The sequence below is a fragment of the Panthera pardus genome, unplaced genomic scaffold (assembly GCF_024362965.1).
Source record: "Panthera pardus isolate Hobbes unplaced genomic scaffold, ASM2436296v1 HiC_scaffold_17, whole genome shotgun sequence".
NCBI lineage: Eukaryota > Metazoa > Chordata > Mammalia > Carnivora > Felidae > Panthera > Panthera pardus.
In genome coordinates this window covers 38,079,210-38,103,552 of record NW_026526732.1, presented here as the reverse complement: position 1 = coordinate 38,103,552, position 24,343 = coordinate 38,079,210, and the positions used below count along the sequence as shown (strand labels likewise).

The 24,343-nt window shown below is 35.8% G+C and overlaps 1 protein-coding gene and 2 non-coding genes across 3 annotated transcripts; all 3 read left to right on the top strand.

Annotated features, from left to right (window-relative positions):
- The first annotated feature begins 1,795 nt into the window (after positions 1-1,795).
- Positions 1,796-9,793, top strand: CENPW (centromere protein W). Its single transcript, XM_019418274.2, has 3 exons — positions 1,796-2,082; positions 7,529-7,642; positions 9,650-9,793. Exons 1-3 carry the CDS (start codon positions 1,957-1,959, stop codon positions 9,674-9,676), a joined length of 267 nt encoding a protein of 88 aa, XP_019273819.1. The 5' UTR covers positions 1,796-1,956; the 3' UTR covers positions 9,677-9,793.
- Positions 9,794-12,350: 2,557 nt separating this feature from the next.
- Positions 12,351-12,457, top strand: LOC128777844 (U6 spliceosomal RNA). Its single transcript, XR_008423162.1, has one exon. It is a non-coding gene; the product is annotated as a U6 spliceosomal RNA (small nuclear RNA).
- Positions 12,458-15,729: 3,272 nt separating this feature from the next.
- Positions 15,730-15,835, top strand: LOC128777848 (U6 spliceosomal RNA). The gene has a single exon (XR_008423166.1). It is a non-coding gene; the product is annotated as a U6 spliceosomal RNA (small nuclear RNA).
- The last annotated feature ends 8,508 nt before the right edge of the window (positions 15,836-24,343 follow it).

Here is a 24,343-nt window from a genome sequence, read left to right as displayed (position 1 = left end):
TACAGAGATGGGTATAAAACTTCGACTTGCAGTGGCTTCAAGAGAGAATGGAGGAAAGGGAACTGGAGACATCAAATGTAGCCAATGCTTTCTAGTTTTTCTGTGAAAGGACAGTAGCTAAAAATAGGATCTAAAAAGGGATATTAAAAGGCTAGAGATATTACAGAATGTGTGTGTACAGATGGAAAAAAAAATCAACAAAGAAGGAAAATTCATGAAGTAGAAGAAGGGAGAATTGCCAGAGAATGTCCTTAAGAAAGGGAGAGGACAGGGATCTAGGGCCCAAGTGGAGTGGTCATAGATGGTTCATCAGTGGGAGAAAGTGGAGATTGATGGATAGATATGGTGGTGGGATTATGTGGAAAGTCTCTATGGGATGGTTCTGTTTTGTGAGTGAAGCAATGTTATCAACTGAGGGTGAGGATGGGATAGGAGTGAAGGGAGGCTTGAGGAAAAGAATGGGTGAATGAAAAGACTTCGGAAAGAGCAAAAGACTCCCGGAAATACTTAAAACCCACTTGAATGGTCATGAATTTAAATTAAGACCCAACACAGACCTGTCTTGTGTGTTTTAATTAAGCCAATATCAATTCACAGATGCAAGCACAGAATAGATTGAGATTGTAATTTAAACAGGGATGGAGGTTTGTCAGGTGAGTATAAAGGGAAAAAGAATGGCTACAGAGCTAAGGCAAAGTGTAAGGGAATATTGTAATAATGCACAATGGACTGTAGGAGGGAGGATAAGGAGAAGAGTAGTGTTTGGGGTCTGGTAGGAATAGAAAGAAAGAGGACTACTATCCCAGTGTCGTCCAAGAATTGTTGGAGTTGGGATACTGGCAGGAATGAGTTGAAAAGATAGATGAGGTTGAAGAGTGAGACAACTGAATTGTGAATATGGAAAGGTATAGTATTTGGTGATGACATGGCCTAATGTATGACTGCAGGTGTGACTGGATGATAGGGTGAAAGATAGCATCATCGGCAGAGAGAAGGCCTTGGAAATGGGAGGCCAGATAGTGGAACGATCAACTGTGTGGATACGGAAATCACAATAATTACTACAGGTATAGTATTAGAGGTAATTACAATGAAAATCACAGTGTTCTCAGTGTGGTCCTCACACTAGCAGTGCCAACATGGCCTGATTAGTTAGAAATGCAAATTCTCAAGTCCCATCCAGATCTATTGAATCAGAACCTCTGAGAGTGGTGCTTCACTGATGCACAATAGAGTTTAGGGACTAGTGTCCTGTAGCACAGAAGATAAAAAAGTTAACTGTTTGGGAGAAATAGCAAGGATTTCAATGAGGTAGCACTTAAACTACACCTGAATTTATTGCAAGGTTAAGTGCAGGGGCCTTAAAATGAAAAGGAGCAGCATTTGTAAAGAAAAGCTAGAATCATAAAAGACCTCAAGTAAGATCAAATGAAATTATGTAAATGTGTAAATTGTTAGGCATTAATATCAGAAAATCATGTCTTGTTAGGAAAGCATTGTTTCTTCAGGAATCCTGATAAAACATCACAAACATTTATTCATCTACTTCTCAGTCCGCTGGTATTAGGTTCAGTAAGTGTAATTGCCTTGGCATACAACCATTTTCCATAATTTCTCAACACTTCTGTGAAACACAGGAGAAATAGTTCTAAAGCGCTGATATTACACAAAAATCGAAGAACGGAAGCCTGGCCCTTTAATGACATCCCTAGGCCCCCACCGAGGAGGGTGTTTTCTACCCGGGCGCCTCCGGGGGCGGGGCTTGCGCCAAGCCTACGTCACTACCGAGCGCCGGGCGCACTCCTTTGGCGGCGGATTCAAACGTTCGGGCTGGGGTATCGGGCCTGAAGGAGTGTCCCGGTGGCTGGGTGCTTCCTGCTGTCCGTTCGGGTGTGAATTTCAGTGCGGTGCCAGGAGGATCTTGGTAGCGAAGGCGGCTAGTGCCTGAGGGAGAGAATGGCGCCCTCGACCACAGTCTCCCAGAGAAAGAAGATAAAACGGAAGGCTCCCCGGGGCTTTCTTAAGCGCGTCTTCAAGCGACAGAAGCCTCACCTTCGTCTAGAGACAAGTGGAGACTTACTGGTGAGATTCTGTCCCTTTTTTGGGTGGGAGTGGGGCAAGGAAAGGTAAAGGAAATAAACCCCAGGTTTTATTTTGCCACCCCAGCTCTTTCAGGCCTCCGTTTAAGGCGTTTCCAGCAATGACTAGGGCAGGTTTGCTCCGGTTTGGCTGGTCAGTTCGTATGACGCTTAGTTGTCCCGGGGCCCGCTGAAATATAAATATCCGGACCTTTTTTACGGGAGGCTATTAGCCACATCATCTTAAGAAAACTAACGTTAATTTCTGCTTTTGGCTTTTACATATCACTTTTCCAGAGCACAGTCTGGTACTGCGCTTAAGTGTACTTGAGAAAGGTATGAAAGATACAGTTAAAAAAAAAAAATCTGGAATTCAGGCTGGGTTATATTTATCTCTTGTAAAGGGTATTACTGACATGGCTTTTAAATGTGTACCTCCTTCCTTGTCTTTCTCCCTTACCCCCATTTTTACTTAGTTAACCAAACATATTTCCCTGTTTCCTCTACTTTAGCTTACTTATTAAAGAACACTGATCTAAGTTTACTTGTAAGCAGTGTGCTTTCAACTGTGAATTTATTTTCCTAGACAAATAGAGCACCTGTTAGTTGAGTTTTCAAGGCAAACCAGTAAAACTTGTTTATCTTACTCATAATCCTGCAGCATAATGCTCACCATAACCAAAACCACTGTGTAATATTTCTATCTTGAAATAAATTGAGAGTTTTTATGTTGTATGCCTGGAGCATATTGCTTTCTAGCAGAATAAACACTCTTTCCCTAGGTTTAAACCAAAAGAGGCACTTCCTCCCTTTTGTCAGGAGCTTTTTGAGTAAAGGAGCCATTGTAAGTGGGCACCTAATTTCCAGGAAGTCAAGGTAAAGAATTGTGGGTAGCCAGGATATATGGCTTGGAGAATGTCTTCAGAATGCGTCATCTATCTGTTCTTAAGCTACCTTGGGTGTTTTCAACTCTTCTCTGTAGCCTTCCCGAATTCACTAACTGCCTTCCCATCTGTTGCCTGCAAGTGCAGTGTTTCTGTTTTTGCTAGAGTACTATAGAATTGTCTTCACTTTTCCATTATTTGGTTTCTGAAGCCAAAATAGCTTTTTTTTTCTTCTGGGAAAAGTAGCCCTTCTGATATCTCCTGCCCTTCTTTTTTATCCCTTTCAAGACCCTGTAAGAAAAGACAATACAGTTGACCCTTGAATGACCCCTTCCACCCCCCCACCCCCCAAAGTTGAAAATCCATGTATAACTTTGACTCTGCAAGAACTTAACTACTAATAGTCTCTTGTTGACCAGAACCTTACTGGTAACATAAAACAGTTGATTAACACATTTTTTGTATATGTATTACATACTGTATGCTTACAATAAAGTAAGATAGAGACAAGAAAATGTTAAGAAAGTCATAAGAGAAAATGCATTTACAGTACTGTATTAAAAAAAATCTGTGTTTTTCAAGAGTCATGTAAACAATTTTGAATGCCCCTCTCCCCCAATGGCAAAATAGTATAATGAGCTGGATTAAATAAAATGATCTGCAGAACATTTTTAGGAATTTATTCTTGAGTTTTCATTGGTGCTGGGTTTCTAATTGGAGGGGGAGGAAATGTACCTGCTCCAGAATATCTATGAGATTACAAACTGGAGCAGATTATTTGGCAGAAATTTCTCAAGTAGTCAGAGTCCTCCCATATTCCTCCCTGAGCTGCCTGCCTCAAAGTGATCCATGGACAGGTGGGCTCTATTGTGGATTGGGATCCAGGTGCTGTAGGAGACAAGGGAAATGTCAAGCAGTTGCAGTGGTAGAGGAAAGGAGGCTTCTGTTGGCATCTGTTCCTAGGTTGTATGCTTGTCTTTGGCTTGTGTTGGTTCTCCTTCACTGTCTTGTATGTGTCATCCATCACCTTGGTTTCTTTGCTTATGGTTTTCTGCTTGCTTTTGACACTTTGTAATCTTATCCAGCAAGTGTCCCCCGTCATCCATAAACTTTTCTACAATTATGGTGGTCAGTTTTGATCTGTTTTTTCTGAACTTTGATAGCAGTGATTACAGTTTAGCTATTGAGACTCTGGCACTGTTCTCTAAGTTTCATATGTCAGTTTTGACTCCCAGTGTGGTATGCATCTTCTTGAGAATAAGGAACCATACATATCCTTTTTGTCTCCCATTATCTTTAAAAGAAAACTAATCCACTTTTTTTTAAAGAATTTATTTTTAAATAATCTCTACATTCAACGTGGAGCTCAAATTTACAACCCCAAGATCTAGAGTTGCACACTCCACCAACCGAGCACAGCCAGGAGCCCCAAAACCAATCTACTTTGTATATAGGTTTGTCTTTTGTATATAGTATTGTTGTCTTTTGTATATAGTATTTCTTCTACCTGAAGATGTTCTCACTCTACTTGGTAAACTCCCAGTTTCAAAATCTAGTTCAAATGCCAGCCACTCCCTGAGTCCTCCTTAATCTTAGGACCAACTTTATCTTTCTGTATCATCTATGGTCAAATGTTTGTCTTTAATTTCGTATAGGTTTGGTTCTCTCATTGGATGGGGACTTTGAATTGGGAACTTTTTGTATTCCTACTGTTTGGTATAGTACTTTGAGTATTATGAGTATACAATTAGTGTTGGGAATGCATGGTAATTAATGTGGGTTATTATTTATAACATTTTACTCATAAAGTCTTTGTGTTATTTCATAGTTCTTCTGCACTGGCTTTTTGTTGTTTTAATTTATGACTTGATTGTATATCCCCATGTCCAGTACTGGTGAGTACATCTATTAATCTGAATACATTGTTCAGCTTTCTCATGGATTAGTTGTTTTTCAGATTTCTCACTAGTAATGCTGTGCAAATATCTGGATGCTTATGGTTTGTGTAAAATTGAAAAGTGCTATGATGAAGGGAGGAGGAAATCAGGCTGGCCCAGTCTTTTGGCCAATTGACACTGTAAAGGAATGGATATTTCTTTGTAAGTTATCTTTCGCTTTATCTTTCAAGCAAACTGACTTTTTTTCCCAAGTAAATTTTTGATAGAATGGTCATTTTGAAGTTTGAGTGCCTTGTGGGATACCGTAAAATTTGTTTTTGTTATGACCATTTTAATTTAAACCTTAGTGCATTTGAGTGGCACCACTTAGTTAGCTGTTTTATGATAGAGGATTAGGTTGCTTTAAAAAAAATTCTGTGACATTAAAAAGAGTAATATTAATTTGTCTCAGTACCTGTGGCTCATGTTTATAAGGCAGGTCTTTCCACATAGGTTAATAGGGTGAACTAAATCTCAAAGCAGTTTGGGAATTTTTGTTTTTTGCCTTTTCATTTTTTCAAAAGTGAAGTATAGTTGATGCGCAACATAGTGATTCAACAAGTGTGTATGTTCTGCTCACCACAGGTGAGGCTACCATCTGTCACCATACAACGCTGTTACAATACATTGACTATATTTCTTGAGCTGTACCTTTTATTCCCATGACTTGTTCATTCCAGTGACTTATTCCAGTGACTTATTCATTCCATAACTGGAAGCCTGTATCTCCTATACTTCTTCACCCATTTTCCAATCCCCCCATTCCCCTTCTCTATGACACCCATCAGTTCTCCAAAACAGAGTGTGGTTCATTGCAGATTGACTAAAAAATTTTTTTTGCCTAATTTGTGGAGAGATGGACGGATCTAATTGTTGACTACCTTGTGTGTGTGTGTGTGTGTGTGTGTGTGTGTGTGTGTGTGTGTGTGTTTGTGTGTGTATAAATGGCTAAAGATCACTGAGGATACAATGTTGGGGAAATTAGACATAATTCTTCCCCTTATATAGTACATTGAGGAAGACAGGTGAGAAATTGCTGCATAATGTATGTAGTGTGTACAGTTGTGAGAAGTTCAGGGTGCATAACCTTACATATTGGGGGTAGTTGGACTTTTCAGAGAAGTCTACAAACTAGAAGGATGCCGGTAGGCAAGGTTGTATTTGAATACCAAAAGAAGTTCAAAAGACTTGCTATAGAACTGTGAGCTGAGAATGGTGAGAGATGAAACTGGAAAAGCCTAGTCAAATGGGGTTAGTATTAAGGAATTTATCCTGGGCATATCTGGAAGCTATTATATCTTTAGAAGTAGGAAATCTAGATTAACAGGAAATTGTGCCGTATTATGGAATGTTTTTGCTGCAGAAGGAAATGGGCTATCATTAGAAGTTTAAAAAAGAACTGAATGACAGGGCATTACGTAAAGAATCAGAATTGGGTGCTTTACCCTAGAGTTCTTGTGAGAATTAAGACAGCACATCAAAAAAAAGTACCAAAGGACTATCTCTTTCCATAGGTTCTTTATCTCATTAAATTTAAATTCCCAATCTCTTCTATTTTTTCCAAATATCACTAACACATTCTTAAACATCTAAAACCACCTACTAAAGATTTCTGTATAATATTTAAATTTAAAACACCACATTATCTAGTTATTTAATGTTTAGTGAACTGTGGAGGAGTGGTTGTGTGCAGTACACAAGATAGTAAATATTAGATGAGTATTGTTCTGCAAAGAGCATATAATATTATATAAATGACCAATATATTAAAGATGTTATCTAGCTGTACCTAAATGATTAATATTTATTTGCTTATGTTATCTATTTTAATGTCTTAAAAAGAGCCTTAAAGATTAGTAGTAGTAGATATGATTATTTTGATATGTTGGATGACAAGTAACTTGACCTTTATATATATACTTTTCAGTAAACTTTTAATATTTCAATTATTAACCTTTTAAAAAAATGTTTACTTGTTTTTGAGAGAGAGAGGTAGAGAACAAGCAGGGGAGGGGCAGAGAGAGAGGGAGACAGAATCCCAAGCAGGTTCCATGCTGTCAGTGCAGAGCTGGATGTGGGGCTTGAACTCAAGAACCATGAGATCATGAACTAAGCTGAAATAAGAGTTGTACTCTTAACCAATTGAGCCACCCAGGTGCCTCTAACATGTTTTTGAATAGATATTTCAAATTAAATATCTGATTAAAATATCTTAAGCCTTTGGATTATAGCATGAGAGATGATTAGCTTTAAATATAATTGTTGATACCTTTTGATTTTAAATTTTTGGGAAATTCCATTATCAATTCAAATTTATTTGGAACTGGAAGGAAGAATATTTGCTATTTAATAGAGTCCTAGATAAACTTTGTAATTATGCTTTACAATAAATGCTATCATCTCTGGCCTTTGGTCAGCCTTATATAGCCTTGTTTCATGTATTGCAATGACTAAGTCTCTTTTGTGTTGAATTTAAGTTGGACTTATATTAAATTGAATTTTGTGTTAGTGAATTAACTTATACTAGTAAATATTACAACATTAAATTTTGGAATCTTATTTTTAAAAACCATTATTTCAGGGTATCAGTGTTTGAGTTTAAAAGCCCTTTTGAATTTTCTCTTTCAAGGTGCACCTGAATTGTTTACTGTTTGTTCAGCGTTTAGCAGAAGAGTCCAGGATGAATGCTTTTGAGAATAAGTGTGGAGTCATTAAAAAGGAGCATGTACAGGCTGCAGCAAAGGTAAAATCTGACTTGCTTTACTTGAGCAAGAATTAACTTAAAAAATATCCTCTAGTGTATCCCTTCTGTCTGATTTGGATTCCTTATTCAGCTTTGTTGACTGAGTTGATGCTTGGCTTTTTTTTTTTTTTTTTTTTATTATGCTGGCATCCCGGTATAGTTAACAAGTTAACAACAGAGTTGGCATGAACCAGGCCCAGAATGCCAACCGGTTATGTCAGCTGCTCTTCTCCTAGTGGTGTGACACTTGCCTAGGTACATGGCAGCCTAGGCAGCTGCCTACCGCAGAGGGATGTTTGGCTTTTTATGTTAATGGGTTTTAATTATGGAGTTAGATTTTCTTTTTCTATATGTTTATATTGTGGATTTCTGATGGAAAGATTCGTGTCCACTGCTTTATCATTACTTAGGGGAAGATAAATGTTTGGCTGCTAATCTGTATGATTTAATAGTAGGCCGTATATAGTTGACAAGGTTCTCGAAATTTATGAGAACTTCATGATCACTTAAAATTTTCCTAATTATTTGTTTTTCTAACTTTGGCATTCAAATGACTTATGAATCAAATCACTAATATAAACAGAGAGGATTGTGTCTTACTGGCATTTCTATACAATGTAAGAGTATGATGCCTAGGGTAGTTTTTTCCCAAATATATCCCAAGATCACTATTTTCATTTGATGTTAGTAGATGCCCCATCATAAAATGCTTTGGGGGTCAGATAAATTTAGATGACGTACTATATCTCTTTGAATAGTCACAATATTTTATATAAAGGTTGTTTCTGTAATACTACGCAAGAAATTGACAACCATGATTGACTGGGGGATGATGTGGGAGAAAGACTTATTTTTGACAGTCTACCTCTTGGTAGACTTGTTTAATGTTTTTTTATTTTGAAATTATTATAGACTCACAGATGCAAAAATAATAGAGTTCCCATGTACCTTTTATCCAGTTTCCCACAGTGTTATCATCTTTATGTAACTGTAGTTATGTAAAGTTATAAAAGCTTATGAGATGCAGCAGTGAAGAAACTTGTTGAACTCTATTTAACTTAGTATTTTAAAGATTTGAGTGTATAATATACTCAGCATTTTGTAAATTTGAGTATGTTGTACTTTCTTTTGTGGTACTAACGTGTAGAACCAGAGAAGTTACTGGCCTGGCATATAGACCTACTTGGTGGCCTCTGTGGAAGCTTAGAAATGTACATGCCCTGATACTTTTTTATGGGCTTTCAATTATCTTATATTCCAATAAGTTTCTAGACTATTAAAGTGAATATAAGTCTTTTTCTACAGGTGAAGAGCAAAGCTTAAGGGCTTGAAGAGTGTATGTGCACATTTAAAATTTATAGTTTGCTTTTATTAATTATAGGTGTACTTACCTATAAGTAGGTAAATTCTTTAAAAAAAATTTTGGATATATTTTGGTCTAATGCTTCCTGTCTTTTACAGCTAGAGATCTAATTTTATTTTCTCATGGGCTATATGTTTTGAAAATTGTCTATCTAATGAGCTTTTTAGCATAAGATGACTAGTCTTGGTCTCTAAATTGATATGATTCCAGCTCAAATGTAAGAAATTTGGTGTTACAGTGGATTTGTATTGCTTTCTAGTTGTTAAATGCTTGATTTATAATAGGATTTTCGACTTTTGGAACATTCTTTAACTCCCTGGATTACTAAATTGCCTACAAACCTCAAGTTGGGAGCCATTAATCTGGGTACTTTTGGCTTACGTTTGAAGAAATTGACATTCAGAAGTGACTATAAAACCAAATTTTGAGAATTGCATGTTTCACATTTTTTGAGAGAAGTAGACTATTTTAGGGAAGTCTAGGACCATTATACGGCAAAAAATTCCCTAAGCACCTTCCAAATTGTATTTTACAAATTCAGAATCTTGCATATTATACACATAGGATGATTTAACATTTTGTTGAGGAATTCTGTTTTATTTGCCTTGTGTATAATATGAATCTTCATTTTTTCCCCCTCACAGGTAATTCTAAAGAAGAGCAGAGGTTAGAAGTCAAAGAACCATTTTTGAAAATTATATGATGTATTATTTTAGGTGGTAACAGATCCTGAAAGCACTTTTTACATATCAGCTAAATTGTATATTAAAATATTGGCTAGTTGTGGACTGTGTGTATTTGTATATTTTTTACTGATAATGGAATATCTCTAACACCTAGGGCTGTATAACTTTTTTTTTTTTTTTTTTTGAGGAATCATTTCATTCACTTTAAGTGGCCTCATTTTACTTCCACTTTATTGGTATTGCAAATGTTTTACATAACAAAAATAACATTTTACTATATAAAGTAGTTTGAAGAGATGTGATTTTAGAATTAAATTTATATGGATTTAGATTTTGTTACAATTAACTATGGAATCAATTTCATTTTTTAAAGACAATGTGCAGTGAATCTCAATACATTTTAACACTGATTTTTAACTTTTTAATGCCTTCATATAAGCAATGCAATTTTTACTTTACACTATTAATGACATTTCTCAACTGAAAATATCAGTGAGGTGTTTTCAAAACCTGTCTCTCTTCCTGAGCCAAAAAAATAACAGAGCAAACTTATTTTCTTTAAGTAGATTTAATAGATAGGTGTTTTATTTCCTCTAAGGAAGCTGTTAGAAGTTCTTGTGTATCACCTGATAGTTATTTTTAACTTTTTATTTTGGAATAATTATAGATTGCAATATGAAGTTGCAAAGATAGTACAGAGAGGTCCCCATGTACTCTACATCCAGGTTTTTGCCAATGGTTATATCTTAAATATTGAAGTATGACAATCAAAACCAGGAATTTGATATTAGCATAGTGTGGGTGTGATTCTGTACCATTTTATCATATGTAGATTTGTGTAACTGCTGCTGCAGTCAAGATACAGAACTGTTTCATTACCAGAAAGTTCTTCATGCTATCCTTTTTTTTTTTTCATTTAAAAGTTTTTTTTAATGTTTAATTTTTTGAGAGACAGAGACAGAGTGCAAGCAGGGGAGGGGCAGAGAGAGAGGGAGACACAGAATCCAAAGCAGGCATCAGGCTCTGAGCTGTCAGTGTAGAGCCTGATGCGGGGCTTGAACCCACAAAAGTGAGATCATGACCTGAGCCGCAGTCACAGATGCTCAACCGACTGAGCCACCCAGGCACCCCCATGATGTCCTTTTATACTTACGCCTAGCCTTCTATGGACACTCCTCCCCTCCAGTCCCTAAGCCCTGACAGTCACCAATCTCTTCTCTGTTTCTATAATTTTGTCATTTTGATGGAATCATGCAGGCTATGACTTTTGGGTATTTATTTATTTTTTTCACTCAGCATAACTTCCTTGAGATCCATTCAAGTTGCTGCATATATCAGTTCATTTTCGTTACTTAGTCATATTCTATGGTATTTATGTACCACAGTTTGTGCAGCTATTCACCCATTGTAGGGCATTTTGATTACTTCCAGGTTTTGGCTATTACAAGTAAAGCTGCTATGAACCAATGTGTACAAGTTTTTATACAGATAGAAGTTTTCATTTCTTTGGGATAAATGCCCAGGAGTGTGATTGCTAGGTTGAATGGTACGTTTATTTTTTAAAAAAGAAATGGCCAAACTATTTTCCAGAATGGCTGTACCATTTTATATTCTCATCAGTTTATGAGAGGTCCAGTTTCTTCACATTCTCATAAATATTTGTATTGTTATTTTTTATTTTAAGTTGTTTTGATGGGAGTGTGTCTCATGGTTTTTTCCATTTCCCTAATGGCTAATGATATTGCACATATTTTCATATGTTTATTTCTCATCCATTTTTTTTCCTTTGGTAAAATGTTTCTTCATTTCTTTTGGCTACTTTCTACTTGGATTTTGTTTTCAACATTGAATTCTGAGAGAACTTTTTGTAGGTATAGGTCATTTGTCAGATATGTGGTTTGCAATATTTTCTGTTGCTTTTTACCCTCTTAACAGGGTCTTTTATAGATCAACAGCTTTTTTTTTTTTTTTTTTTTTAATGTTTATCCATTTATTTTGAGAGTTTGAACCGGGGAGGGGCAGAGAGAGAAGGAGAGAGAGAATCCCAAGCAGGCTCTTTGTGGAATAAACCTAGCAGAGCCCAATGCTGGGCTTATTCTCACGGACCTGTGAGATCATGACCTGAGCTGAAATCAAAAGTCAGATTCTTAACTGACTGAGCCACCCAGGTGCCCTAACAGTTTTTGATTTTGATGAATTCCAACTTAATTGGGTTCCCCTCACCCTCTCACCCCCTGCCTTTTCATGGTATTGGTGTAATGTTGAAGGAGTCTTTCCCAAGACCTTGGTCCTGAAGATTTTCTCCTATATTATTTTTTTTTTTTACAAGTTTTATAGTTTATGTTTTAATTTCTGATGTATTTTGAGTTAATTTTTGTATGAGGTGTGAGGTTTAGGTCAAGATTTAATTTTTTGTCTGTAGATATTATTTCAGCAGCATTATTTTGAAAATACTGTATTTCCTCCATTCTTTTGCAGTTTTGTCACAGATCTGTTGGCCATACTTGTGTGGGCTGGTCCTGAGTTCTCTATTCCATTAATTTGTCTCAGTCGTTCCACCAATAACACATAGTCTTTATTACTGTGGCCATATAATCAGTCTTGAAATCATCTGGAGTGATTGCTCTCACATGATTTTTGGTCAGAATTGTTTTGGCTCATGCTCACTTTGGCAGCACACATACTAAAATTGGAATGATACAGAGAAGATTAGCATGGCCACTGCACAGGGGTGACATGCAGATTCGTGAAGCTGTCTGTGTTTTTAAATGGCTATCTGAAATAAAGACTTGAATGCTTGTTGAAAACTGGTAAAAAAAAAATTTTTTTTTTGGCTCTTCTGTTCCTTTGCCTTTCCATATAAATTTTAGAATGATTTTGTTTGTATCTACAAAAAAAAAAAAAATCTTGCCAGAATTTTTATAGGAATTGGATTAAACCTGTGAATCAATTTGGGGAAGACTTGGCATCTTAACTGTGTTAAATGTTCCAACCCATTGATATGGTATGGAAAGTCTCTATGTTTATTTACATCTTTGATTTCTTCATCATTGTCTTGTAGATTTCACTTTTTTATCATTTTCTTTGTGTTTAGAGAACTTCCTTTTGTCATTCTTTTAGGGTAGGTCTCTGGTGACAAATTTTCTTTGAATGTCTTTTTTTTCAATTTTTTAAAATATTTTATTTTGGGGGAGAGAGAGAGAGACAGAGACAGAGAGAGAGAATGAGTGGAAAGGGGCAGAGAGAGAGGGAGACACAGAATCTGAAGCAGGCTCCTGGCTCCGGGCTCTGAGCTGCCAGCACAGAACCCAACACAGGGCTGGAACTCACAAACCAGGAGATCATGACTTGAGCCAAAGTCGGACTCTTAACTGACTGAGCCACCCAGGCACCCCCCTGTTTGAATGTCTTAGGATGTGATTTTCCCATCATTCTTGAAGCATATTTTCACTGGATAGAGAATTCTGGTTTGACTGTTCTTTTGTACTTGAAAAATACTGTATCATTTCCTTTTGGCTTATATACTCTTTGATGAAAAAAATCTGTAATTAATGCTTTGTATCTTTGGCTACTTTTAAGAGTTTTCTTGTCATATTTTAGAAGTTTGATACCATGTGCTTTGGCATGGATGCCTTTGCATATATCCTATCTGGAGGTTACTCTGGGAATGTTTTTCTGCCAAATTTGGGAAATTTTCAGCCATTATTTTTTTTGAATACTTTTTAGCCCCATCTTTCTTATTTTGTGGGTGTCTAATGACACAAATGTAAGATTTTTTTTAAGTTCCATAAATTCCTGAGGCCTTTTCTTGGGAAGGGGGGAATGTCTGTTTCTCTGTTCAGATTGGGTAATTTCTATGTTCTGTCTTCAAATTCATTGCTTATTTCTTCTGTTTCCCCATTCTACTATTGACTCATTGAGGGTTTTTTTGGTTATTAAACTATAGTTCTCAAAGTTTCACTTGTTTCTTCTTTATATCTTATATATCTTTCCTGAGACTTCATATTTTTTTTTTCATTTAAGTATGTTTGTAATTATTCAAGAATTTTTATGATGGCTGCTTTGAAATTCTTGTTTGATAATTCTAACATCTGTGCCATCTTGGTGTTGACATTTGTTTTCTATCATTCAGTTTGTGATCTGTTGATTCTTGGTATTCTGTGTGTTTTTTTAATTGAAACTTGGACATTTGGGGTATTATGTTACAAGACTGGATCTTATTTAAAACAGGACTTTTTTGGCACCCTCCTGGTGGATAAAACCTGATACTGCCTTGTTACTGCTGGTGGAAGTAAAAGTCCAGGTTCTTCACTTAGCCACTGTTGATAGCCCGTAATGGTGAAGGAAGGAGCTGTCTGTTGTTATTTATTGCTGGGTAGAGGTGGGAGTTTAGGCTCCCCACTAGGTCTTTGCTGATACCATCCTGATTGGGAGGGGGAGAGGTACTTTATTATTGCTATTCACTTGTATTCCACTGGTGGGATGGTAGCCATGTTACCCTTGAGCAGTGATGAAAAGTTCTAACTTTACTAGCCTCTGATACCACCCAATGGGGAAGGGATAGAGTTTTTTTTTCCTACAGCATGAGAATGAAATACCAGACTTCTGGTCTTCACTGACTGTGAGGGTGTGCTTCCATGATGAGTGGTAAGGGTCCTGCCTCTCCAGTAGGTTTCTGATACCTCACCAACAAGGAGAGGATGGGGTTCCTTGTTAGTGCTAGTTGTGGAGGAAATTTTGGGCTCAAGATGAACTGAAATTGCTAGCTTCTCACTTGGTCTTCTCTGACATCACCCTGGTAGCAGGGTTTGGAATGCTATGTTATATTCTGGCAAGAGTAGAAGTCTAGGCTGTCTACTTGACTGTTGCTGAAGGGAGTGAGAAGTGGAGGCTACAGTTTTTATCTGTTGTATTTGGCTGGAATAGATTGGTTATTGTCTTCAATTTTTGTCTTGCTTGGATACCCCTTTTCTTGTCTTTTGGTTAGAGAGAGTAGCTTTTTAGAGGGCTTTTCAGTTTTCCCTCTTTTGTTTGTGCTTATTGGTGTTTTCTGAGTTGCCAGCTTCTCTAAAATCCAGTCTAGGGTAGAAATGGGAAAAAGAAAACCCAGTGTACTCATCACTGTATTATTATTATTATTATTATTATTATTATTATTATTATTTTGTCCCAAGTTTCTAGCTAGTCTGGTGTTTTCTTTATATTTTTCAGAGTCTCCTTATATATGGATGAGGTGTGTACAGCCATCCTAGTGGCCTAATCCTCTGTGTAATTTATTTAATTTCTTTAGAGAAAAATCCCTTCCACACTTTTTCCCCCCCCGGGATAAACTTCGGGGAATGGACTGTCCCACATACAGATCACCAGTTAAATCATTTTGTTATTGCCCTTAAGTCTCTTCCTCCATTGTACATGGCTGTCTGCACTCAGGAGAGGCCCAAGTTCTGCCTCAGCAGGTCAGCTGCTTCTGCTGCAGCGTTTTTTATTGTTACCTGTAACTTCTTAGGCTCTGCCTCAGCACTCTTTGCATCTAGAAGTTTCCTGAACTTTTGAATGTCTGTATCTTATCTCTTCAATTTTGGTTTATACCTTTTTATATTTTCTTATATTAACGGAGTCTAAGGAGGGAAAGATTGTGTGTGTGTGTGTGTGTGTGTGGTCGGTCTTGAACAGAAAGCCTTGTGAATTCTTAGTTCAACATAAATAAAATTTAATAAGTTAATACTTCTAAAGCATTAATGTGCCAAGGTTTCAACATATTATTTGCAATATAAATACACATTTTTAACATAAAACTATGCTAAATATGAGGATAAATTATAGATCAATATTAAGATTTTTTATAAGAATGTATAAAATTGAAAAAACATGCAACTAGAATAATTCATGCTGAAGAGTTCTGTAAATGTATGTAATATCAAAATCTCATTTGCCACTTGTCTTTAAGAGCTAGATTAGGGAATATTGGATCCAGAACAACTAGAACTAATGTATTTGGAGTTAATATTTAAGATTTTTTAAAAATTAGGTTTTCCCTTGTGCTTGCTTTGGCAGCACCTGTATTAAAATTGGAATAATACAGAGAAGATTAGCATGGCCCTACTCAAGGGTGACATGCAAATTCATGAAGCATTCATATTTTAAAAAAATGAGATTTTCTCATCTTTTCTGTTTCTTATATGATGACAGATGAGCATAATATTGCAGGTAGGCCCACTACCACTTCCTGAGAAGACTTTCAAATAGTCTGAACTTATTCTTACAGTGTCTATATTAGGTTTCTATATACAAATTTTCTACCTCACCCCAACTTTTAAGTCATGAAAACTTCTAGGAGAGTGGGCTAAGATTAAACTTCTCCAATTGAAGGGCAAAATAGGATTCTAATCGAGTGTTTGGAGAGGCGTGGAGGTTTTTGCTCCATCGTTACAGACCATGATATTGCTAACCTGCAGGAAAATACAAGACCGAAAGAGGTATGTGCTTGCGTGCTGTGCACACAACCTGGGGAGTAGGATGGGATGAAGGGAATTGGTAGAGGTAAGAGTGAGTAGAGGCGCGTGATAGTGTCCATGTGGGTTTGGCACCTCTTCTGGGAGGTTTTTTGTTACAGGTAGAAATTTTACTATCTTGGTAACAATTATAACTCCCAACATTTCATGAGAGTTAGAGACTGAAGTAAGCCAGAAGCAAGACATAATGAAGATAGAAGAATAGGAGAAATTCATTGGTTTGTCTTCTGTGTCTTATATTTATATGCCACCCATCCCTCACACCTGAATAAGAAAAGATGAAGATAATCTAGAATATAAGAACTCCCTGAAAAACTTTCTTTAATATTTTCTTTAGTGTCTTAGTAATAAATTCTTTGTTTTTGTCTGTGAAAAAAATTTCAACTTTATTTTTTTCAACTTTTTTTTTTTTTTTAATTTATTTTTGGGACAGAGAGAGACAGAGCATGAACGGGGGAGGGGCAGAGAGAGAGGGAGACACAGAATCGGAAACAGGCTCCAAGCCATCAGCCCAGAGCCTGACGCGGGGCTCGAACTCACGGACCGCGAGATCGTGACCTGGCTGAAGTCGGACGCTTAACCGACTGCGCCACCCAGGCGCCCCAAAAATTTCAACTTTAAATTTGAAAGATATTTTCATTAGATATAGAATTCTAGATTAGCTGTTAAAGCACTTTAAAAGTTATTCGATATTTTCAGGCTTCCATCATTTTGTTTTGTTTTGAGAAATTCAGAAGACTTAATATGTTTTTCTTTCTTTCTGTTAGCAAACGGTTTCCTTTCTGGTTTTCAGCAATGTTACTGTGATTACTTTCCCTAGGTTTGTTTTCTTTGTTCATTTGCTTTCCTTTTTATTTTGCTTGATGTTTCTGAAAATACGTGGTGTCTTTCATCAGTTTTGGAAGATTCTTAGTCATTATCTTTTCTGATATTGGTTCTGTCCATTTTCTTTTTCCTCTTCTGGGATTCCAATTATGTCTTATTAGACTTCTGACTATGCCACTTGTCTCTCTTAGACTCCTGTGTTTTTTACATTAATTTTTTTTTTCTCTGTCCTTTAGTTTGGATATTTCTGTTCACTTGTCCCAGGTTTACTAATTTTGTCTTCTCTATTTCATCTGTTCACACACACATCAGATGAGGTCTATATTATAGACCTTTTTTCTCTCTTAAATGCATTTGGTTCATCTATTGAAACTTTTAATATTTTTTATCCATTCTTTCCTCTATTGTCTTGGACATATTAATTATATATATACTATATAGTATATATATAGAAGTTTATTTAACTCAGAGAGAGAGGGAGAGAGAGAGGCAGTGGGGGAGGAGCAGAGAGGACAGGATCCCAAGCAGACTCCTCACTGACAGCAGTGAGCCTGATGAGGGAGTTGAACTCACAAACTGTGAGATCATGACTTGAGCCAGAGTCAGATGCTTCATTGACTGAGCTGAGCCATCCAGGCTTCCCGACATATTAATTGTATTTTAAGGTAATTGTCAGTGAATTCCAATATTTGGGTTATCTGAATTTTTTTCCTCTTGTTCTCTTTGTTTTTTCTCTTGGGTTTTGTTCACGTAGTTTTGTCTTTTGGCATGCCTAATACATTTGGCCCAAGTGCTGGATATTTAGTTTGAAAAAATAAGTTATTCTCCACAGAAGGGTCATTCTCTCCTGCACCATGCAGACAGAGTGATGGCTGATCACCTTAATCTAATCAGTGACTATGCTAATCCATGGCTGTGTTGTTGTTCAGAAGAGATTCGGTCACCGCTTGTTTGCCTGTGGCCTTCCAGGTATTTTTATTGGGAACTTGATATGTTTTTTAGTAGCTCCTCTTCTTGCATGTACTGAATGCTAAGACTTTGACATGTCAGAATGCCAGAAACTCTGCTTTACTTTTCAGAGTCTTTTCCACATAGGCACCAGAATTCTATAAATGCTCTGAAGGAAAAACTGACCTTCTGATTAAAGGTTCTAGGTCTCCATCAAAAGCTCTGCTATTGCAGCCTGGAGTCTTAGCCTGCTTTCTTTGTTACAGTTGGCAGATGGCTATAGGGTAAAATTGGCTGCAAATACTAGCTCACTTTTCTTAATGTTCTCCCTTCTGCAGTCTTAGTCCTTCTATTTCTTCTGAGCAGATCTTATTTGTCTTCATATAAATGGCTTTTGTATTTTATCTAGTGGTTTTTTGTTCTCAGAAGGAGCACTGGTTGGCCATAAACTTAAGTGAGTGTGACCACCTGTCCCAGTTTGCCAAGCTGTTCCAGTTCAGCACTGTAGATCGCCAATCCCAGGAAACTCTTCATCCACAGGCACACTGACACAGTTGGTCATCGTAATTATAAGCCATCCAGAAATGGAAGTTAGTAAATTTAAATTAATATGAAACTAATATGTAGGAAGGCATATTTAACAAAACTCATGTGAGAAAGACTACTTTTCATACTGAGGTTGTATGTTAAATTACTTAGCTCATAATTGTTAAGCCAATATTTTCATGAGTACTAGTGCTTAAGGAAATGCAAATATCTATTGTTTAGAAATTTTACCTATTAGAAATTTTAAAAGACTGTCTAATCATTATTTTGTTAATTGTTCTAAGAAAGTTGGCAAAATCATCGGTTTGTCTTTGAAATCGTTTTAAGTGTTTGTACAAATTCTGACTTTCATTTATCTCTTTTTAAAATGCATTTTTTGGCTCTAAGATGTTTTTGATCAGATACTTTTGTGTCTAAGTAAAAATTCATGCTGGCTGGTCTATCCTGTGTGAAGGCAGTGAACTCTGTGCTCTGTGGCTTCATAGCTAATATGCACCATAGAAAAGTGAGGCAGAGGAACACGGCTCTTGGATGACAAAGCTTTATTCATTAAGCTCAAGAAATTCTTTCATTTGTAGATACTGTATCTTGTTTATATTTTATCATATTTAAAGTTTGAAACAAAAAAAATAAAATTTGTCCAGTAAAAAATGCTACAAGAGCAGAGTTTTTATTAATGGAGATATAATTTTTAAAAGGCTAGATTCAATATTTTGTATGTGATTTGGGAAATACTTGCCTTGTGATAGTGTCATGCTGTCTTAAATTGTATTTCAGTTTATATTTTTAATTGTCATTTTATATTCATTTCTGATTTTGCCAAGTAGAATATAAGGTCTTCTAGGGCAAGAGCTTCTCATTATTTGATTCCTCAAAGCCGATGTACAGATTTTTATTTAATTTCCAAGAGGACTGGATTTTCAATGGGCAGTTACTTATGGCCAGATAATGCATCTTTATATATATCATGACCTTACCGAACTCCAAAAATAATCCAAAAGAAAGAACATTGCCACATGTTTTAAGAAATCTAGATGATCATCTGGATTCTGCCATTAACTACACTTAAGCAAAGTAGTTTCAGTTTCTCTCTCTGTAAAATTAAGGGATTTGAAGACCATAGTTTCTGACATTCCTTCTAACTCTTCAAAAATAAAAATAAAAAAATAGACTGGTTTCTGAGAGAGCTAATATGGAGAATGTTCTATTTGGACGTATCAGAGCCTTAACCCATGTTGTCTGAAGTCCATGAACTGCTGTGATTATAGCATTTCTGAGCTCCCTAATATCTTTTATTTTGTTTCCATAAAAGACCATAAAAGTTATCGATAACTTTTCTTAGATCTGTTGCATTTAGTTATTTTTTCTTATGTTCTCTTCATTTCTATTTTTTCCCCTGATTTTCTTTAGTATTGTGCTGAAAACAAGCTTTTCAGAGTTAAGATTCACACTCTTCTTCATTTATCTAAAGCTACATATAATGAGAGGAAAACTGTTAGAAGATAGATGTTGTTTCAAAGGTATATCTTGGTGAAATTGGGATAGTTTTGGCCTGCATACTTAAATTTTATTTTAAAAATCCTTCTAGTTAACACAGAAATGTATTTTAGGGGCGCCTGGGAGGCTCAGTCGGTTGAGGACGGACTTCGGCTCAGGTCATGATCTCCTGGTTTGTGAGTTCGAACCCCGCGTCGGGCTCTGTTATGACAGCTCAGAGCCTGGAGCCTGGTTCGAGTTCTATGTCTCCCTCTCTCTCTGCCCCTCCCCAGCTAATGCTCTGTCTCTTTCTGTCTCAGAAACAAATAAACTTAAAAAAAATTTTTTTAAAAGAAATGTATTTTAAAAGAAAAATGGCTTATGTCTGTTAAGTCTCAACTTGAGGATTCTTTGTGGACGCATAGGCACTGAGATCTCTTTCTTTAATGAACAGCAGCACTGCCTGAAGACAGTATACGGCCAAATGGAGAGTATCTGGTATTTGATTGTTGAGTTCATATCAACTAGACCAGCCGGGGAAGTGATTATGTTCACGGTGGAGGGATTTCGTCAGCTGACCACCATTATATAATGGGGTGGAATAACCAGAGACCATAAACTAACTGGTGGTTTAGGTACTATATTTGGCTTGCACAGAAGTTTTGTTTGACACACATAGTTTTGTTTTTTTTTTAATTGAATTAATAATATTTAAAAATTAAATTTCACATGCAAATTAAACTTCTGGCTTTTTTTTTCTTTGAAAAATTGTGCAGTATGACAATAATACATCCACAGTCAGTAGGACCTAAATAGTAGCTTCTCTTAGATGACAACATTCTTTTGTTTGTTCACCCCAGTTAATCAGGCCTTCTTTACTTATTTATGTTAACTACTGCACCTCTGTAAACATTTGAGTTTACAACCCATTTGAAAACTTAAAAATTGGTATTTTTCTTGACCTCCCTGGCCAATTTTAGTGGCATGACCTAGCTGTGACTCAGTTGTGTTCTCTTTCTCAGCATATTTTCCAACATATCGTCAAGTTTCTGGTAGCAATTAGCTTGTACCATTGGTTCCAAAGCTTGTTCTAAGTCCAATAGTAGCAGCCAGATCCTTAAAGAATCTGGCCTCTGGCAACAGATTAGGGCAAAGTGTTTGAACTCATCCAAGTATATCTCTCATCAACCTTGTCTCACCCATCCAAAAGTAACTCAAGTTTAAGATTTCTTGTATCTATGCAAATTGGATTAAAATTCATGTCTAATTTGCAATTTCTCAAGGGAGTTTCTTGATACACAGATAATAAGCAGATAATACACAGATAATAGTGTTGATTTGCTTTTCTATATTCATCACTAAAAAGAACGTTCTCAAATTGTACTTATTTTAATAATGTCTCTTTCCTTTATGATGCCGTACCAGGAACTGTAATAGTACACAGTTATTTGTCTTGCATTCAATCCATTGCATACTGACCCCCAAGTATTTGACAGGCATGGTGAAAATCCATTCTATATGTAGTTCTGTGGTGCTTCCTAGAGTCACCTGGTACTAAATCTGAGATCTAGAATTCTAGATGGTAGCCGTGCAAAATGTACTATTGTGGTGACTGCATCAATTGGGCACTCAGTTACACATTTGATGAATGGATGAGTAATGGAAGTCACTTAAAATTGACCACTTATCCTAGTCTTTGCTGTGTCACATTCAAAGGAATAGATACCTGTTTGCAAAGGTTTTGAAGAATAATGCAGATGGTAACTCTAGTCTTTCTTGAAGGCACAGTGCAGGGTTTTCTATAGCATTTCACTCAGAAAGCTTCTAAAGTTTTTCTTCAGATAGATTTTCTTTTTCTTATTTATGAAATTGGCTAAAATTTCTTCTGCTTTCACTTTCCAGAGTAGTGTCACCACCATTTTTTTTTCTTTCAGTGTTTAATAGCTCTTCTTTTCCTGGGTGGAGCTTTTAGGCATCCTAATTCTTATGACCACATTGACCCCTCTATGTTTGGAGCTGTTCTTACCTTCCATTGATTCTAAATTTAATTTTTCTATCAAGGTTGCTTTTCTCTTCAAAATCTGCTCTTGTGAATGGATGAATAAAATTGTTTATTTTTTTAAATATTTATTATTTTTTGAGAAAGGGAGAGCAAGCAGGCAAGGAGCAGAAAGAGAGGGAGACAGAATCCCAAGCAGGCTCCACGTTAAAATTATTCACTTTTTTATATGTCAAAGAAAACTTGAGTGAAGGAAATTTGTTTCTTGTTCCCCTCCATATATTTTTCACCCACCCAACCAGGTTGGAGAAGCATGAAGGAGGAGAAGTATTGAAATAGTATGGGATATATAAATTTAATACCTAGACAAATCATGACTGAATAAAAACAGGTCAGAAGACAACCCATCTGCATTATGGTGAAGGTATTTAGTCCTTACTAAAAGCCTGTAAAATAGATGTTATTTAAAATTATTCTCGTAAGTCACAAATCAGAAAACATTCAGAGAGAAGTGACTTGATGCTTATAATCATGCTCAAAATTGCCTGTGGTAGGCAATTTTCATGTAAACAAAAAGACTGAAGGAAAAGGTCTCAGTGAGTCTAAGACCTGGTTGTGAAGTGACTGGAATTTTTATATTTCTTAATTTTCAAGTAGAACCACAGACTATTGGGGATGGTAGCATTATAATGAACTCCAATCGACTAGCCTAATTGTACTTTAAATACTATAAACTTAGGGGCTAGAGATGATTAAAATGGAATAGTGACCTAATTGTACATTTTCAGAAATTTACATGAGTTGGGGTTAAACCACACTAGGATACCACAGTGTGAAGAAAAATAATGTTAACCTGTGTTTAAAAATAAGTGTTTATGATGAACAGATATTCTAAAGCTACCATTTAGGGATTTTAATAACTAGTAAAGCAGGAAAAAAATCCCTGTTTTCTCCTTCACTCTGATCCACAAAACATTAAATGAAAATGAGTATTTTTATGTTTTGTGGCCATATGAGTTTTTCCCCCTCATATTTTGTGAGTGATGAAATTCCTTAATTGTGAAGTCCAGATTTCTGATTAAGCAGTTTGTCCTTAGTGGGCTTTTAAATCAAATTTTATCTCCAGGCCTTGAGAGTTAAGGCTGCCAAGACTTAAATAAGGAAAACATTCATTTTGATTCCTAATAACATTAAATTTTAAGACTTTGCAGTTGTAAAACAAATACTAAAAATTCAAATTTGAAAATAAAGTTGGGATTGAATGTGCTATTTTAATCTTTACTATGCAGGGAAAAACAATGCAGTCTAATTAATATATAGTATAGTTACATTTGATTTGTATTATAAGATGAAATCAAAGACCTGAAAATAATTTTTTCTCTTATAAAGTTTTATTCTATAGTTGTTTTCAAAAAGTTCACTCTTTATATTATGAAGCCCATGATATAAAAAGAATACATATCTTTCAGTAATTTCTTTGCATGAACAGTTTGGCTAATGAAATGATGGCAATTTTCAAGACTATACAAGATTTTTAATTATTTTAGAAAACTTACTGAAGTTTTAGTTATGTTAAACTGTTAAAGTATCTATTTTCAAAGTTGTCATATAGTATTTAAGTATATTACACCTATAAATATCATGTACTTATAAGTACAATATACTTAGCTACAAATCCCAGTATAGAGCACTTGGGGGATCAAAGGGGTAGGATGGTGAGACAATCAGATCAGTAAATTGATTAAATGCTCCTAGCCCTGTAATTTTGTGCAAGGTACCCTCTGCTATGAAAATTAGACGTTCTTAGATTTTTGTAACTAGACTGCTTAGGTTTTCCAGAAGGAAAGAACATAGGTAATTGTAATAAACTCTTAACTTATTTTCAGTGATATATGTACATTTTTGGTCAGTTTAGATTTTAAGTGCATTAAATTAAGTATTATGCCTATGTAGGTTATTTTTGAAATCGAATAACTTTGAGTGTCATCTTATGAATAGTTTCTGAATTTGTAAATGTATACCATATACTCAAATAATCATGTTGGGCATGTTCATTTATTTTAGTACTTGCTGTGTGCTAAGCACTCAAGTATAATGAAAGAGAAACAATATCCCTGCATTCAAGAATACCCTATAACTATCTATATGAGGGTTTTTACTATAGAGTTTGCTTAAATATTTGCTTTTTTTTTTTTTTTTTTTTTTGTAAACCAAGGTCATAGTAATCACAGAGGTAATGTAAAGGATTTGAATCAGAAAAACTTCCTGAGAGTTTTTTTGTTTTTGTTTTAATTTTTGTTTTTTTGGTAGGGGACACCAAATTCAGACTTGGTGGAAAAGGATAAT

Excerpts from the sequence above, each read along its gene's own strand:
- CENPW (XM_019418274.2), top strand. The coding sequence starts at position 1,957 with ATGGCGCCCTCGACCACAGTCTCCCAGAGAAAGAAGATAAAACGGAAG. Across the intron at positions 2,083-7,528 it reads AGACAAGTGGAGACTTACTG|GTGCACCTGAATTGTTTACT; the intron begins GTGAGATTCTGT and ends TTCTCTTTCAAG. Across the intron at positions 7,643-9,649 it reads ATGTACAGGCTGCAGCAAAG|GTAATTCTAAAGAAGAGCAG; the intron begins GTAAAATCTGAC and ends TCCCCCTCACAG.